Consider the following 18,945-nt stretch of genomic DNA (forward strand, 5'->3'; position numbering starts at 1 on the left):
GGAACACCAATCCAAATGCAATTATTTAAAGCGCCGTTCAAACATTCACCGATCTAGCCATCCAGGAAATTACCGACCCCACCTCCAGTCGTCACCCGGAAGTTAGAATTACTAGACGTTCATATTACGCATACGGCATATTATCCCGCAGTCTCACATTTGTGGAAGAACGCATGCGTGAACCGAGCTTCTGACACTCCGCGGCGGACGCAGTGTAAATCTAGAATCACAAGACCCTTGAGACGCATGCGCCTTAGTTTATTTACAACTTCTCTTGCGTTCAGCCGCGCGCGACAGAGACCGGGGCTGCCGAGCACGAGCATATTGTTTTCGCAGGGCCTCCGCATCTCCGTGCACGCTTCCGTTCCTTCCTGGAGCGCATGCGTCGTTCTGATCTACGAGAGCGGAATTGGCATACGCAGTCTGCATGTGCCTAGAGAAAATTGGTTGGTGGAACTACAGAGATGTAGTTTGTTATTATGTATCTGTAAGTGACTCAACCGGTTGAAAGGATTGGGTGAACAAAACTGGGAAGACTGTGTCTCTTCTAGCTGTAATCGTTTAGCTCATCAGCCATTTTCTTTGGCTGTCTCCTATTTAAGCACGAAACGTTATATTGCTCCTACGATAAACATGATGCGTTCTGTATGTTTAACATTTCAGCATACTGCATCAATCCATTATATTTAGTTGTAAATGTAATTGAATGCCATAAATATGCGTACATCTGCATTGCACAGCTGCAATGAAAGCGCTTTTTAAAATTGCCATCTGGTAATAATCTGGTAAAATATACAGAAGTAAATCATTATCTTTTTGATAATCTAATTTGCTCAGATCAGATACGTATAAAGAAATGCTAGTCTTGAATTTTGATGTGTTTTTAAAACGATTCTTGGAAGCTGCCAGGGCATTTATGGCATTTGAAGCAAACCATTGTGATAAAATGATACATGAATGAAGAGAGAATCACACAAATGCCATCCTTATCTCTTGCATCCCTCAGCTGTAAATTAGGTGGACACTGGCATGGTAATATGCACATATTATTTGTCTCCTGTGCAGCTATCCAAGGAAAGGAGGATTAATTCTGCAGGACATGGTTCTTGTGGTTTTATTCAGTACAGTGCAGCTTTGTGATCAACATACTGAGATAAAATGACCACACTGATAAAATGTACTGAGATAAAATGACCACAGACCACAAAACAGTTGGCTAATTTGTGATCAAAGATGCTATGTGAAAACAGCTTATCTGGACTATGGTAATGTGAATTTTGAAGACTTTATTCAATGTGTAGTACTGTATGCAAATCAAAGAAATTATTAGGGAGAGAAAGGTTAGGCTCATATCCTGATCCAGTTATGTTAATTGGCTTGAGGATTCAAGTCAAACCATTATTTAACCATGGTATCAATAACAGTTTACTAAATATGCACATCATGCTGAGTAATTATATTAGGATCCTTTTGTTGTGATCATAGCCACATATATTTTCCCAACATTTTTTTTTTGAGATTTTATTAATATTTGTAGGCCGCCCTTTTCCCTGAGGGGACTCAGGGCGGCTCACATAAAATCATACATAGCAATCTTATTGAATTTCAGCATGCAGGTGTCAATTCAGAGACTATATATCGCTAGATTTCCTTAGAAGAAAGCAGACAAATGTAAAATGTGAAAATCAGAATTGTATCATTTTTTCCAGTATTTTGTTTTAGGTTATTGTTCACCAGAAATAAGTATCTTTCAAAATTAAAAATGACAACTTTCCAGCAAGTTTTGGCAAATTACAAAGAGCTATGCAAAGCTCTCACTAGCTATAAGTTCTCAGTTGTGCAGCTCTCACAGCTCTGCAGTAGCATATCTACTATGTATACTAATACAAATTTCTACATTTTGGGGAATAATTTTCCTTTTTCTTCTGTTGAATTGTATCAGTGTTTTGGAACTGCCTAGACAACCTCCTGCAATTTTCTTGACTAGGTTTTTTGGAAGTGGCTTGCTAATGTCTTATTCCTAGGACTGAAAGAGGACTCATCCAAGGTAACCCAGCTGCGCATAAGATGGCACTAGAGCTCCTGATTTCTAGCCTTAACCACTTCATCAAAGAAGCATCTAATAATATACAAAAAGAAAAAAAAGCAATTAAAACTATTGGATCAATCTATTGCTCTTATTGTCTTTCACATTGATTTATATCCCATTTTTCTATTAGGGACCAGGTAAAATACAGTTAAAATAAAAACTTATTTAAAAACGCACTTCCTTGTATTGTAACCCAACAGTGGAATTTTAAGTTTTTGGAGGTGTAGGCTTGCCTAAAGCCATCTTTGCCAACTCAAGATATGTCTTTTCATCCAAGTATTTGTAAGGAAACTATGCTAGAATCAAGATCACTTAATTTACTTGATTTGCTTTCTCACCCAAACAATTTTAAACTAATTTATTATTATTTAAATATTGATAACATTTATTCGTTTGTATTCTGCCTAAATTACAATAGATTAAGACACTATACTTCTTAAATAGTTTTGCTGGAAGAAAAATGTCTTCTCTGTGTTAACATCATCTCAGGAACGCAAGGTGCATGTATACTTTACAGTATTTAAGGGGCTTCACTTGTTCTCTGCAATGGAGCCCTTTATTGGTCAGTAAAAATTAAAACTTAACAGGTTACTTTATGAACTTCGTTAATCCTTCTTGCACTTTTTACCAGTAAAGATTAAAGCGATGTAAAGTATGGATGGCTGGCAGCAAAGATGTAACCACATTAGAAGGTGAAAAGATCAAGGTTGGCGGCCATTTTGTAAAACGGGTCCATCTCACTTAGATTAAAAAAAAATAACGGGGAGGAGAAAAAGACAACCGTTACTCGCGCGCGGCCGCTTTGGCATTGGCCAATCAACTTTAGTCTTTAAAAGAATGAGCCCTACGGTCACAGCGCTCGCCAGTCCGCCCAATCAGCAGGCACCACACGTGGGGTCCCTCGTACGGTCCCGCGCACATCGGGAGCGAGGAATACAGCCCCACCCAATCAATACCTGCCGCCTTCTCCACACCCCTCTTTTCCCCCTCCCGCTCAGAAAGGCTGTGCTGCGGGAGGGGGGAGCGCGCGCGCGCGCAGAAGGGGCCAATCAGCGTGCGCGTCTAGGAATCCTCGCGCCGCTGCCTCCTCGCTCTATCCCCCCTCCCACCTCACTCCCCCCGCCCGCGCGACGTTGTTGCTGCTCCCCACTCGCTCCCCCCTCCCTTCCCGACCCCCCCCTCTCGCCAAGCTGAACCCCCTCCCCCGCTCGTTACCGCCGCCATGGACCCGAGCAACTGGAGCAGCTTCATCTTCCAGGTAACCCCCCCTTTTTTCCCCCTCCACCTTCCCCCTCCCTTCTCCGCAAAAAAAAAAGTGGGGGGGGAGCGCGAGGAGGGAAGGACAAGGGAGCGCAAGCTGGAGCTCTAGGCTCCCTACTCACATCCTCCCTGCCCCTCCCCTCCCCTCGGGAATCCCAGCGGGCGGGGGCCCTTGCGCGCGCGGGCCAGCAGGGCGCACTCGGCACGCACTCCTCCCCCCCACCGTCCGCCTCGCGCTGCCCCAACGGTCACCTCCCTCCGCCCAGCGTTGCCTTGCGCTCCCTCTACCCCCTCGTTTTCTACACTCGCTGTGCCCAGCCCCTCGCGCTTCTCTCCCCCCCCCGCCAACGGTCACCTCCCTCTCGCGCTTGCTCTGCCCAGCCCCTCGCGCTGCTCCCCCACCTTTTTCTCTGCCAGTTGCTACCTCGGTGCTTCCTAAGCCCCACTCCGAGGGAGCTTCCTTTCCAAAATGCCCCCCAAGATACGCGCGCCTCAGTCGCCTCGCCCTGCCACACACACATAATCCTCCCCTTTCCTGCTATCTCCACACTCCGACCAACCTCGGCCAATATAATGTCCCTTATCCATGTTGGCTCCCTGCTTGTCAGGCCAGTATCCCAGGGGTTTCCACCGCGCATTAGTTTGAACTTAGCCACCCATGCTCAAAAGGTGCTTCCTTCCCATTTCCCGATCCCCGGTATTTCATTACCCTCAAACGCATGCACTAACAGTAGGAGGTGGCTATGGACTACCTTCTGGTGCCAACAGGTGTAGTGTCAATTTTCCACCTGTTTCTTATATATATATATATTGCATGAATCTCAAGGTTTAGGGTTAGGATCTCCTGTCATAGGATAATGCAGAAAAAGGCCCAATTATTCCATCTGACCTAGTCATAGTTGTAGACGTAACTAGTAAAAGGTATAATGACTCCATTTATTTACTTTCCAACATTTTGGGTGAATTGGTGGCCAAACCCCACTCCCATGAGAGTTGCCTTGGACTTGCCTTAACATGCTGTCCTTTCCTTACCCCATTAAGTTACTTGTCTTAATTTGCTCCCCCCTTTTAATTATTTAAACCTCAGTCTATTCCCCAACTATTTCAAACATATATGAGTTAAGATTATATAAATAGGTATAGATATGCCTAATAAGAGGCACATCTCTTCCATTCATTTACTTATCAGTGTTTTGGGAGAAAATGTGTATGTGGCTGTCTAAGCTCTGCCTTAAGTCAGTTGATTGTATTACGTCTTTTTTCACACCCTCTTTAACGATTTGTCTTAATTTGCTACCACTTTTAATTTTACTCAGTTTTCACTGTTTATCCAGACTAGCCTCTTCCTGTTGTATGCTCCCCTTATTTTTTCATGTAGTAAGTGCTGTGTTTTTTCCCCGGGTACCGGTTCTTTCTGCTGATTCCTCAGCAGAAGACAACATAGGCCTTCTGTTTTTCAGATAGGCCACCACTCAGTTTTCAAACCACTTATAAATGATTCTCCTTTAAATTAACTGTCGTCTTATGTTTCAGCCACTACACCTTGATTTCATCTGAAGCTTTCTCTTTATCCTCCCCCCATTAGTAGTCTTATTCTACACTTCAGAAATGTAAGGCACATTTCACACAGCGACTGCCTATATCTATTGCTACTTGTTATCTCTTCTCGTCTCTCCTTATAGAAAATTTTCATATAACTGTTTCTATCTTTTATTCTATGAATTTATGATTTGTCCATACTTGCATAAAGTGTTTAAAATTACTTAGCTCAGATGAAGAAAATTTTGAGCTTTCTCCCCATCCAAAAATTCAATATGGCTGACATTTTCAAGGTTTTTTTTTTAATTAAAGCTTTTATAAGATAAAAATACAAATTTAAAGCAAAATTAAGGTAAAAGAAAAGTGATGTAAATAACAAAGATAAAATGAAGGAGAGAACAGGTTATAAAAATGGTTCTGATCTTTACAGCAGTTATAATTGTATTTATATTTTATCCTCTGTAAGGGTCATACTACTGCCTGGTTTAAGATATTTTATCTTTTGTAATGAGCTCCTCTTTCAGTTTAAATCAGTTTTCCTGTGGAATCAATTATTATTGACAATTATTCTCTCTATATTAATTTTTGCAGTTACTTGTCATAAGAATTATTTTTTAAAAATTAAAATTCTCTGATCTTTTTTATTTTGTTTTTTTTAGCAGAGTCATACTCAGAATCCTCTACAGGTTGGGACTGAAATCCAGTCAAGATTTTTTGCTGCTCAGGGCTGTAGTCAAAGTCCCTTCCAGGTAAGCTATTTAGGCAAAAAAAGAAAATAAAGTGAATCTTCAGGGAAAGAATTGCTAGTAGCAACTATGTCTCCCTATTACAGGTTAGATTATTGTATATTAAAAGTAATTGTACTCTTTTCAAGACTTATTGAAAGTTGTTGCTGTTGCTATAAATGAGTTTTATTATAATTTAGTTATTATTTGAAGTCACTTTCATTTTTATACTATTGACTCTGAAATAATGATTAGCCAAGACTAGTAAAATTTGTGAGAGCCAGTTTAGTGTAGTGGTTAAAGCATTAGACTAGAAACTAGGAGCTGTGAATTCTAGTTCCTCGATAAACTCAAAGCCAGCTGAATGATTCTTGGGCTAGTTTCTCTCAGCCCTAGGAAGGAGCGAAAGAAAGACCACTTCTAAAAAATCTTGCCAAAAAATCTGTGAGGACTAATTCACACAGTCTCTGAGTATTGGACAGGATTGAACAGAAGAAAAACAAAAAGTTTGTAGCATCATTTTGGATTCATTCTGTTTTTTTAAAATAAAGATTAAAATATTCAATGGGACTTAATTTTGAATAGAACTGCAGCCTAAAAATTTCTTTGTGATTATCTAAGAATAAAGCCAATCTGAACAAAATTGTTAATGTGTTTCTGAAAAATGCAAAAAGTTTGATGCTGACAAATGAGTGTTGCTCAGCCCTAGCAAAAACTGCCTCCGTGTACTTACTATTCAAACCTGATTTGAGATAAAGTACCCCAAAACACAATACACCTGTAATAGCTGTATTGTGTAAGACAGTCAATTGGCGCTTCATTTACCAAGCAGGAATAAACATAATATCTTTACCTTTTCTGCCTGAAGTAGATAAATAGCATGCAAAACAGGAGTTGTTGTTGACTTTGTAGCTGAGATGCCAATTTTTTTTCAGGGATAAGTCAAAGTCTACCCACCTTTACTCTTCATTTTGTGGCTTGATTACTTTGGATTTTTACTTGTACCCCACAAGAACAAGTAGCAGTTTTCATCCATGTTTGCGACTGAAAGAGGTCCCCCACCCCACCCCTTACAGACTTATACACTTCTTCTATAGTTGTTGAAATTCATTTTTTCTCATTAATCTACACTTAATATTCCATAATGAAAGTGAAAACAGAATTTTAGCAATGTCTGTAAATTTATTAAAAGGAAAAGATGAAGTATCACATTGGCATAAGTATTCAGACCCTTCACTCAGTACTTTGTTGAAGCAGCTTTGGCAGCAATTAGTCTTTTGGGGTATGACACAGGTTTTGCACACCTGGGTTGGGGAATTTTCTGCCATTCTTCCTTGCAAATCTTCTTAAGCTCAATCAGGCTGGATGGTGACCATCGGTAAACAGCCATTTTTAGGCCTCCTCCAAAGATGGTTAATAAGGTTCAAGTCAGGCTCTGCCTGGGCCACTCTAGGACATGGACAGGGTTGTCCATAAGCCATTCCTGTGTTGTCTTCCCTGTGTTCTTAGGATTATTGTCATATTGGAAATGAACCTTCGTCCCAGTCTGAGGTCCTGAGTACTGTGGAACAGGTTTTCATTGAGGATATCCCTGTACTTTCCTCTATTCAGCTTTCCCTCAACCCTGACCAGTCTCCCAGTGTCTGCTGATGAAAAACACACCCACAGCATAATGCTGCCACCACCATGCTTCACTGTTGGGATGATATTGAGCAGGTGATGAGCAGTACCTGGTTTCCTCCAGACATTACATTTAGAATTGAGCCAAACAATTCAATCTTTCATCAGACCAGAAAATTTTGTTCCCCACAGTCTGAGAGTCCTTCAGATGCTTTTTTGGAAACTCTAAGAGGGCTTTCATGTGTCTTGCACTGAGGAGAGGCTTGAATCTAGCCATTCTATCATAAAGCCCAGATTGGTAAAGGGCTGCAATGATGATTGTACTTCTGGAACTTTGCCCCATCTCCACACAGACTCTCTGAAGCTCAGTCAGAGTGATCATCGTGTTCTTGGTCACCTCTTTTACTAAGGCCCTTCCCCCCAATTGCTCAGTTTGACTGGGCACCAACTCTTGGAAAGTCCTGGTTGTGCCACACTCCCTTCATTTGAGAATTATGGAGGCTGCAGTGCTCATAGAAGACTTCAGTGCAGCAGACATTTTACTGTAACCTTCCCCAGATCTGTACCTTGTAATAATCCTGTCTCTGAACTCTGCAAGCAGATCCTTTGACCTCATGGCTTTTGCTCTGCTACAGTATGCATTGTCAATTGTGAGGCCTTCTATAGAGAAGAGTGTGCTTTTCCAAATCATGTCTAATCCAGTGGTGAAATTCAAATTTTTTTTTACTACCGGTTCTGTGGGCTGCTTGATGGGTGTGGAAGGGGAAGGATATTGCAAAATCTCCATTCCCACCCCATTCTGGGGCCAGTCAGAGGTGGCATTTGTCGGTTCTCCGAACTACTCAAAATTTCCAGTTCTCCAGAACCTGTCAGAACCTGGTGAATTTCATCCCTGGTCCAATCAATTTTAATTTACCAGAGGTGGACTCCAATCAAGGTGTAGAAACATGTCAGCAACGATCAAAATAAATTGGCCGTGTGTGTGTGTGTGTGCATCGGAGCTAAATTTCAAGTTGCAAATGATCTGAATACATACGCCAGTATGATATTTCAATTTTTTTCTTTTTAATAACTTTGTAGACATTTCTAGAATTCTGTTTTCACTTTGTCATGAGGTACTGAGTGTAGATTAATGAGGAAAAAATGAATTTCATCCAAATGTAGAATCCGGCTGCAGCATAACAAAATTGACAAAAGTAAAGAGGCCTGAATACTTTCTGAATGCACAGTATATTGATTACTATATCACCGAACAATAATTTGTATATAAATCTATTTAATAAGCAGCATTTTCTCTATTTTTTCACTAGACTATATATTCAATCCCTCTACATACGTCTTAGCGGAGTTAAAATTATAACATAGTTCCTCTTCCATGCTTTCTGTTGAGTGGTTGGAGCAATCACTAATACTGATAATCTGTCTTTGAGATAGGTATGGCAGTATCACTGTTCACTTATACCATGCTTTGGATTGTCTGGACTCTACTTCTGCACTTTATTTTAAATCAGCAGTACAGATAATATGCAGAATATAAATAGTTTTGGTTCATACCTTGTGGTGTGAAGATGCACTTCTTTTGTAAGTATGAAAGGCAAAATAAAATGCCTAAATATGACAAAGTTCTACATGTTTTTGTTAGAATTGATTGATTTTTGAAACCTAGGACTTACATACATATTGGTTTAATTTCAGCAGTGCTGTAATCTCAGAACTCCATACTCCGAGCAATAACAGATAAATTAGGTAGACTTATTGAAATAAGCATTGCTCAGGATGACCATGTGTTTTAAAATGCAACTTTTTTTTAGATGGGTTCTATAAATCTGCCTTGTAATAACTTTCTTTTACTCGTTTTGCCTGTAAATTTCCTGAAATAGTGAGAGCAAGCATGTTTGGGCAACAGTGTAGTCATTTTTATGGAAGCAGTTTCAAGGTTGATTTAATTTCAAAATAGTTTTTTAAACTGAGTCAAAAACTTATTTAACAGCAACAGCATAGACTTGAGAGAGTGTGACTAGTTTTATACTAAGAAAACTGTATTATGTCCTGTAAGAGATATCACTTTCTGTTGAGTATCATTTAAAAATAAATATTTTAAGTTAATTTTTTATTATTATAATTCTTTAGAATAAGCAGGTCTATCTTAGAAGATTGAAGGGAGCTCCCTATCAGTGTGAATGAATGTTTCTGCAGCATTGAGAACATCAAGGTAGAATTAAAATTAGAATTAAAAGTGTTTCTCCAGGAAGCTAAAACTAGTGGAAGGCATTATTTAAATAGAAAAATAATTATAAACTACAGTTTTTTCATAATTCAGGATGCCTGCGTTTTCATTTTGGAGTAAAGTACATAGAAATTCCCAACTATTTGGTAAAAATTTAATAGGTAAGTTCAACCTAGTCAAAAAGCATTAATTATCTAGAGAATATTACTACATGAACAATCTCTAATACATCGTACTGAATCTCTCCTCCTGGTGGAGAAAACCATAAGAAATATAAGATTGTTCTGCCTTGCAGATATTAAAGCATAAATGCATCATTGGGGCATCTGCATAGCTACATACCCTTAAGTCTAGATGACAGTTAAGGCCTTGTGCCACATATGGATTATTTCTTTAGTGAACCTTGACCAGAATCAATAATGTAGAGATAATTTTCCTACTTATTTCCTATTTGTACACACATTAAAATTGATTGCTTCAGTTTAGTTTAGTGTAGAGAAAGACATTATCTGGAAAACAAACAGGATAGTACTCAACATACTACAATATTTTTCTGCTAAACTGTGGAATTACTCCATCTTCTGCAGTGTCATAGAAAAAAGCCAGCTACTTTTCTTCCACTCTTATTCCAAGGATATTGCACCCATGCTAATTTTGTCCCTTGTATTTATAAAGATCAATTTTAAATACATACACCATGTCACTTACCTGTTATGCAATAAGGAAACTATTTTAGTCTCAGTAGTGAGACAATGTAATACATTCTGGGAGCAGAAAAGAGAAATTCTACACATAGTAGAACCCTCAAATATTAGGATATTAAAAACCAAGAATTTGCTTTTATTCTGTTTAGTAGTATATGCTGTATATTGATGAATCCAGCTGTTTCTGCTAGTAAAAACTATGCTTATTTTTGAAGTAAGAATTTACTTATCTTTGTACTTAAGTTGCTAGATTACTGTAGGCTGTTCATCACTATGTTACTCAATTATACAATCTCTCTTTCTTCAGACTGCCACCACAACTGCTCCTCCCCAACAGACAGCTACCCCTGCTGAGTCCCTCCAAGTGGACCTCCTGCCTGTTTTGGCTGCAGCACAAGAAACAGCTGCTGCAGCTGCTGTGGTTGCTGCTGCCACTGCTTCTGCACCAGCTGCTTCTACAGTAGATACAGCTGCATTGAAACAGCAGCAGCCTTCTGCCTCTGAAGGTGGGAGTGGGCAGATAGTGCCACCCACTCAGACCACGCAAGCCCCTACCCCACAGGCAGCTCCTGCCAACTCACAGGCAGCTGAAGCCCAGAAGAAACCGAAGAGTAAAGGGCCCTACATCTGTTCCCTGTGTGCTAAAGAATTCAAGAATGGCTATAACCTGCGGCGCCATGAAGCTATACACACAGGAGCAAAAGCTTCTCGCGCTGGACCCACAACCATGAAGATGCCCACTATGGTTCCCCTCAGCTTGCTTAGTGTTTCTGCCATCGGTGGTACAGCCCCAGCAACACCTGCCCCTGCTGAGGGTACTGGAAACACTGCAGGGTCAGGTGCAGGCCTAGTGACCACAACAGCATCCGGCAAACGTATCCGGAAGAACCATGCTTGTGAGATGTGTGGGAAAGCCTTCCGGGATGTCTACCATCTCAATCGGCATAAGTTGTCACATTCAGATGAGAAGCCCTACCAATGTCCTGTCTGCCAGCAACGGTTCAAAAGGAAGGACCGCATGAGCTATCATGTCCGTTCACATGACGGTGCTGTGCACAAGCCGTACATCTGCAGCCACTGTGGGAAGAGTTTCTCTCGGTATGAGGGAGTTGAGGGTTCAGGGAGGATGCACTTCATACGGGAATTTTTGAAGTGCTTGCATGAGAAATTTGAGAAAAATATTTCCTCTTTTTGGTAAAGACTAAGATATACATACAACATGCCAAACTATTATGCCTTAAGAAGGCATAATAATATAAGAGTTCCCAAATCAATTTGTGGGCCAGATCAAGCCTACCTCTATTAACTTCCCCAGATTTCTCTTAATATATTGACATAACATTCTAAGAGACACTGGTAGACACTTAGTTCTATGGATCCTCATAATAGTCAACTCCTTAGGAAATATATGCTTTCTTTTCATCATTAAACTTAGCAACAATTTCCTTATTCTACATAAATTCCAACAGAGAGAAGAATAGTGAACAAATGTGAGAACACATTTCTCTTTGGTGTGGCTACCAAATGACTGTGCAACTAGTTTGTTTCCCAGTTATTGCCATAGCGCCGGTGGATTCTAAAATCAAAGAATCTATAAGACAGTTTTCTGATTGTTTTGTACACCAGGCAACAAAAGTGAATTAAGATGTCTTGGCAGACGAACCTCAGAAAACATAAAAAGATTGAATTTAAAAAGAAATGGGAAAACCATTTTAAATTCATTCCAATGCACACTCATTTGAATATTACCTGTAAAATTATCTCATCAGATTGATAGTTTGAAACAATTCTTCAAATACATTCTTAAAAAGATGCCCTTTAAGTAGTAGATGACTTAGAATTTCTCCATATAAAGAAGCCGCCTATACTAAGACAATACTATGTGAAGGGGGGGAGGGGAGAAACAATTTAAAATGCATCATTGCTAGCATACTGCATTTGGTCATTGCTAGCATACTGCATTTGGGGAGACCTTTGTTTTTAGTTCTGAATTCCATGTTAACATATGGAATGCCTTACATTTTCCTCAAAATGAGAGTGAAAAGATTCCAGCTGTGATTTTTACATATTAGAAAATATTATTGGACCAAGCAGCAAATCATGAGGTCAGTTTGTGGGAAAAGGAAATACATTTTCAGAACTAAAACCTTGCAAGAATATCAAGTAATAACATTGTGGTACTGTTTTGGCAACAAGCTTATAAATTTTGTCAATGTACTATGGTTAAAAGTTTTAATTACTGCAAAACACTTTGGCACTCCAGGATATTTCAACAAATACCTGCACAGAAGAAATAGAAACATAAAATAGCAAGAGTCTGGAATACCTGCAGTAAAATACTGAAACTGCTTAATTTAGGACATAGATTGTAAGAAAAATAAATTATTTAACACTGGCATGAACAGAAGTGAGAAATGAATCTCAAATAATAGTTAGACCTAGAGTAAGTGCACAATTTCTTCAGTTTAAAATTTGAACTGAAAAAGCAGGGAAGATCCAGGATTCAAAACCGACACAACCAGGGAAAGAGAAATTGGGATTTTGAATAGATCTAAGATTTTGCTTCTAAAATGTTTGGTAAAAATAATTCCAAAATATACCAAATAAGTCCATTTTGATCCTGCATACTCCAAAGGCCACCAAATGGATACTGATGAAATGCAGATGGCTCATGAAGTACACTTTTTACATACTTGCCCTAAAGGCAAGCACCAAAGAATAAGGATTTGTGTTTTGCTTTAGAAATGCAAAAATCTTAACCAGGTTGCTGTTTTTCAGATATTCCTACAAATGTTGAATTAAAAAAATACACAGGAAACATTGTTCCAGCTGTTACAAATATTAGCAAATAAAATTAAGAGTTATGTTGCTTTTATTTGCACAATAATAGGAATATTAAATTTCTCTGGCTGTTTTGGAAAAAAAATTCTGAATGAAAGTTGCACTTTGTAATGTGGAAGGCAAGGGAAAAATGGATAACAGCAAAAAGGTTGCTGATACTCAAGAATCTCTCCCTTGGGTTTTATTTGCTACCCTCATTCCCCCACACTATGGAGGTCATGTCCTCGCTTTTTAAACAAGATATTTTAATGTTTATAGTATATTCATATTCTGCAAATGCCAAGCATTTGTAATTTTGCATCCTAATAAATTTCCAGGTTGGTCAATTATTGCATTTTTCTTCGAAATCCCTGAGAAGCTTGTAAAAAAAACCCCACATACCTATAGTTTGTTTTATAAAAGGATTTTTTTCTTGTGGATTCAAAAATACAAGAGATCTTCACTATTTTAAAACATCCAATTTATAATAATTTAAAACATTAGAAAAAGTCTGATACATTTGGTACTTATGGGAAGGAGTCGCTAAGTGAAACTACAACTGTGCCTATGATATATCAGTTTTCCTTTGCTTCACAAAACTCTGAAGGCTATAAATGTGAGAACTGGTGATAAAACTACTTTTTCATTACTGTGATAATTGCAAACGGTTGCTTAAATAGGACAGTCATGGAATCCAAAATATATTTTGAAGCAAACGGAATTGCATAAGGCAAAGGGTATACCACTGTCTGCAATGAATCCTTTCTCTGTATTTTTATTTAATACTTACAGTAGACACCCCTTGAATCTATTTACAGATTTTTCCCATTATTATAAATGCTAAAAGCAAAATCTTATAGAAATTAGTTCAAATTTAACTAGGGGTAGTTAAACAGTCTCATTTTAATAGTAAATGTTCTAACATGAAAGCCATGATATCCCTCACTTCCAGGATTCTAATTTCCAGTTTTAACTTGCTCCATATGGATCTTCCATAAATCCAACAGATTTATTCTGCTCTGTTGTCTCATGAGATTTATTTAATATCTATTTGCCACATATCCATTACAGATTAATCATTTAGTGGATTAATTCCTATGAATTGTGCAGCATATAATAATATAAATTCTCATTATTTAGTTCTTTGAAGTGTTAGACATATATTTTCCATCACTAGTATTATGTATTGTGTATATGAGAATTTCCAGAATGGAACGAAGTCTGTTCCTATTATATATGTGCTGCTTTTGCAGCTATTAAGCAAACATGATTCTTCCCAGCTTTAAAAAATATAATCTACGAAAGAAATTTACCACTCTGTTATTCCATCTTCCCCCAAATATAAGATGTCAGTTTCCTCAACGCAAGGTTTTTTGGTGGATAAGTAGAATCACCCCAACCCTGTTTAGAGAAGAATAAAACCACATTTCATCTTATTTCTTTTTCTTTCCTCCCACAGGCCAGATCATTTGAACAGCCATGTTCGACAAGTTCACTCAACAGAGAGGCCCTTCAAATGTGAGGTATTTTTTCCCATTGATATTGTACTTATTTATGCTCAAGTGTTCTGGGCAGTCTTCCTGATACAAGAGGGAACAAAGATAACATACATTTGAGGGAATCTTATGTACACTTTAGTCTTTAGCTATTAAATGCATAGGGCAATAGACCAATGATTCTTTCCCCCCTATTTTTGCAGACTTGTGAAGCAGCTTTTGCCACTAAGGATCGACTACGTGCTCACACAGTCCGTCATGAGGAAAAGGTGCCATGTCACGTTTGTGGAAAGATGCTGAGTGCTGCCTATATCACAGACCACATGAAAGTACACAGCCAAGGGCCGAATCATGTCTGTGAACTGTGCAACAAAGGTAAGAGAATAGGGTTCAAGACAGATAACATTTGAACCTAACTGTAAATATAAATATAAGTCTTGCTTTTAAAATGTGCTAAGAAACCCTGTATGCAAATGTGTGCAGGTTTTCTTAGGTTTCATTCAGCTTCACTGGAATTTAATTCCGGTAAATTAATTTAGTTTTTCAAGTTTTTCCCTTCTACTCTTTCCTTCAGGAATCTCTCAGTCATAAGTCTCTTCATTCTTGATTAAACTGTTTGAAGGTAAAGTTAAGTTCATCTTAGTTTCTAGGTACTATTCCCAGCCTTAGCCCCCACTCCCAATTTAATATCTGTTCTAGATATTACTTTCCCTTTTTTGGGGTGGGATCAGTCAGTTTCAAACTCTGGCAACTGCTTGAACAAGTCATTTCAATTAGTGGATTTCTATTTTCTTCTTCCTAGAGGTGAGGGGGGGAATTGCCAGCCTAAGTCACTCATTGATTTCCTAACCTAATGCAGTATTAGAATTAGTTTCTCCGTTTCTAATCTATTTGAATATTACTATTTTTGATAAAAAATGAAAATAAGCTACATAATTTCTATCAACTAGAATTCAGCTAAATAGCCTTGTATAATGAGCAAGGCTTTATGGAAGGAATGAGTTCTGGCAAATGCTGTGTGGAAAAAAGCTGGATTTAAATACAATTAAAAACGTTTAAACATGGAACAAATTTGTTGTCCATGAGTAATTCTGCAAAAATGCATATGACGCCTGTTAAGCTATCTTGAAAATACAATGTGAATTACTGAAACTGAAGTCTCTTAATTCGCAAGTGTTAATCAGGCTGCCAATATATATTTGTTTACAATAAGCAAACTGCTTGGCAATACAAGTAGTTCCCAATGTGACTTTCTCCCATTTATATGTCAAAACATTTAGTTTCATTTTGTAAGACACTGAAGAGATTTATGTTATGCAGTAAAAGTGAAAGATGATGCTTCTTATTTCTATGGATATAGTCCAATGAATTGATAGATGTGTACAAGAAATAATTTTAAGAATTATTGGAAGGCAATTCCCTAATATCTGCAGTGGATATGTCTGTTCCAACCCTATCCTTCTGATAGCTCAGTATCCCACATGATCTTGACACTGCAAAAGTTTTAATACATTAATTAAAATTATTAGACAATGTGAAAATTTAAAATTGTGGTGGAATTTTTAAATTTTAACTGTTTTTAATATTTCTCCTGGATTACATTTTTGATTAATGTTTGTTATCCATATATTATATTCATATATATGGAATCTCAGAAACATAAAATAGCAGTTTATTATTATTATTGTTCAGTTTTGGCTCTGAAATTTGTAGTAAATTAAATAATAGAGAAATACAACATTATAAATTTCTTGTAGGGGGATTCTACTGACATTCTCTTACCAAAACATTTCTGTTGAAGGTTTGGTGATTTTATTTTGGTTATTTGTACTATATTGATTTCTTTAGTAGCAAGATGCAGCTGCCCTTAGGGTGGGATATGCTGTTTGTACAGTAATAACTTGCTTGGTGGCAAGAAACAGCTGTCTTTGGGCTGAGAAGCTGCCTCTGAAATTAAGGAAGCTTGTTGCAATAGATCCTTCACTAAGTTTCAGGACACAGTCACCTCTAAGATGAAGCACAGCCAAGCATTGCAGGACACCGGGCTAACGCTTTCATTAGGCCGGACACTGACCTGGCTGGTTTTTGTCCTTCTCCCCCTCCCGTAGGGTTCACCACAGCGGCCTATCTCAGGGTCCACGCGGTCAAGGACCATGGACTAGCCGCCCCGCGGCTGGAGCGTTTCCTTTGCAAGCTGTGTGGCGTGCACTGCAAGACCCCAGCTCAGCTCAACGGGCATCTGCAGACGCACGCAGGAGAAGGGACCGCGGCCACTGAGGGCCAACCGCTGCGGTGAAACACTGGCCGGGCCACCAGGCAAGAGCCGCTTCCTTCTGTCCTGGGAAGGGGGAGGGGAGCCCATTTTCCCCCTAGGGTTGCTTAGGTACCCTTATATTTTCAGTGAGAAAACGGAGAATTCCAGCTCCCTGGGGCAGCTGCATCCTAACTTAGCATCTTTTTGCCAGTTTAAATGCTGCGTATAGCAGTATTTGATAGTGTGATTTGACTGATCTTCCTGCAGGTTCATCTTCAAGATTTGAGCTGTAATTTTTAAAAAAGCCATGCACATTCCATTGAGTATTGTATTTTCTGAATATTTTTCTGCGGGATTATGGTGTTTTTTTAATGTTAAAACCAGGAGGGTTGGGGATATCAACAAATTCCTTTATGTTATCAACAGATACAAATCCATTGGTAAGTGTTTTAGCTTCTTTTTGCCTTTACAGATGGTTGCTTGCATTATGCATCCTGGACAGATCCATTTTATTTTACATTGTACTCTACAGTTTCCTAATCCAGGCATTTAAGTGATAAACTGAGTTTCCGTATTGTCTTCAGGAGGAGGATTAACAGTTAGTGCCAGCCTAACCTTATTTAATTAGCATACACAGACTTAACACACTTAATCTTTTCAGCCTTTTAGAGAGAAATTCTACCAGGCTGTGGATAAATAGGGTATTTTGGAGAAGGGATAGCTGCATCTCATCTTCACCTCATTAAATTAGATTATTAAACCTGAACTAGTGTAAGGTAATAAGAGGATGTAGGAAGCCAGTTGAAAGCTTGGGCTAATAACCGTAAGAGTTTGGATATGAACATTCTGACTTTCTTTTTGTCTTCCTCCACAGGTACGGGTGAGGTCTGTCCCCTCGCTGCAGCCGTCTCAGCTCCACCTCCAGCCGCCGTCACAGTGCTACCCATGGAGGGAGCTTCGGTTGTGAGCCAAGCCCTCCCCACACAGCCCTGGTGATTTCTAGGAGTGGGGAGACAGAAGCCAATTCTCCCAGCCCCATCTCTCTCCCTCACTGGCAGCTGGAACCTTCAAGCCAGATGGATATTCAGTGGCCATATATGGGTTTCTAATGTAATGGCAGTTTCATTCATTCTCTCCCCCTGCCTGTGCTCATAAAATAGTGGAGCTGGGAAAGCATCTGCTCAGCCAATGAAGCAACTCTTGTTCAGAGGGCCACAGAAAGACTTTGTGCATTTTGAGAGCACCCTCATTTTATTGACTCCCTTACTATTAACTTGTGGCCCTCAGAACAGTCCTGGAAATACATTCATTTCTGTAGTCCATGGTCTAAGCCAAATAATGATAATCTTTTATCACAGTAGATCTTGCTTATTCCAGCAGTGCCCCCTGTTGCCCCTAAATGAACTTCACTAAAAGAGTGAGATAATGAGACAGAATGACTTAGTAAGCTCAGCTCACAGACCAAGGGGGATCGAAGACTGGAATAATTGTGGGACATAGTGTAAGCAACGTTGCAGGAGAAGGAGTACAGAGTTAGAAATAATGAGTTGGTTCAGGAGTTGACAAAACTTGGGGAACCTACAGAGAAGTTAGAAGGGGGTACAGGTTGGGATTTTGTGGCATCATTTGGTGCCTGGTGCTGGAGTTGTGGGGGCTGCAGTGAGATGAGATGGAGAAGGGCTGTATTTCTTTCTCCATGGCTTCAGTGTGGAGTGTTCTCCATTTCCGTGCTGAGAATCTGCTCTGAATTCCCCTCCTTGCCCAGCGCCTCATTCTTCCATGGTGTCTTTTAATGCTCCATTTCCTCAGCTTCTCTCGTGATTCGTGTTCCAAGCGCATCAGCCCTTCGCACCAAGCATTGATGCCCCACCTGCTGAACACCTCCCTTGTTGCATGCAACCCCCACAGTTCGGGGTTAGAGTCTCTTGCTTTTTTGTATTATATATATTAAAAAAAATCCCCTGACATTTAAAATAACCCTCCTTTGTGGTTTTTCTTTTGTTGTTGTTGTTAACACAAATGTAATGAAGCTGTGTCCATCTATATCCACTCCCTGTTCCTTCTCTCGGAAGCCCCTCCCTTTCCCCTTTTCTCTTCTGTGAGCCCTTTCTGGATCTGTGTCTCAGCAGCAAAAGATTTTAGTAAAACAATTGAAGGGAAAAATCCACACTTGTGTCTATTTATTGTCAGATTATTTCGGTATCGTTTTGT

The 18,945-nt window shown here is 39.2% G+C and overlaps 1 protein-coding gene across 8 annotated transcripts; it reads left to right on the plus strand.

Annotated features, from left to right (window-relative positions):
- Nucleotides 1–366: 366 nt before the first annotated feature.
- MAZ (MYC associated zinc finger protein) lies at nt 367–18,901 on the plus strand. Of its 8 annotated transcripts, none has more exons than XM_087714006.1 (7): nt 367–487; nt 5,548–5,637; nt 10,472–11,262; nt 14,444–14,507; nt 14,684–14,855; nt 16,589–16,796; nt 17,609–17,745. In XM_087714006.1, the coding sequence occupies exons 1-6, from the start codon at nt 428–430 to the stop codon at nt 16,774–16,776; spliced, it is 1,365 nt and encodes a 454-aa protein (XP_087570132.1). In that variant the 5' UTR covers nt 367–427; the 3' UTR covers nt 16,777–16,796; nt 17,609–17,745. The 8 variants fall into 8 exon arrangements, with proteins under 8 accessions (XP_087570132.1, XP_087570133.1, XP_087570135.1 ...); XM_087714007.1 differs by having other exon boundaries at nt 381–487; nt 5,551–5,637; XM_087714009.1 differs by lacking the exon at nt 367–487 and adding an exon at nt 3,123–3,347 and having other exon boundaries at nt 5,551–5,637.
- Nucleotides 18,902–18,945: the final 44 nt, after the last annotated feature.

The sequence above is a fragment of the Thamnophis sirtalis genome, unplaced genomic scaffold (genome assembly GCF_051295495.1).
Source record: "Thamnophis sirtalis isolate CommonGarterSnake01/CBP01778 unplaced genomic scaffold, rThaSir2_p1.2 scaffold_4, whole genome shotgun sequence".
Lineage (NCBI taxonomy): Eukaryota > Metazoa > Chordata > Lepidosauria > Squamata > Natricidae > Thamnophis > Thamnophis sirtalis.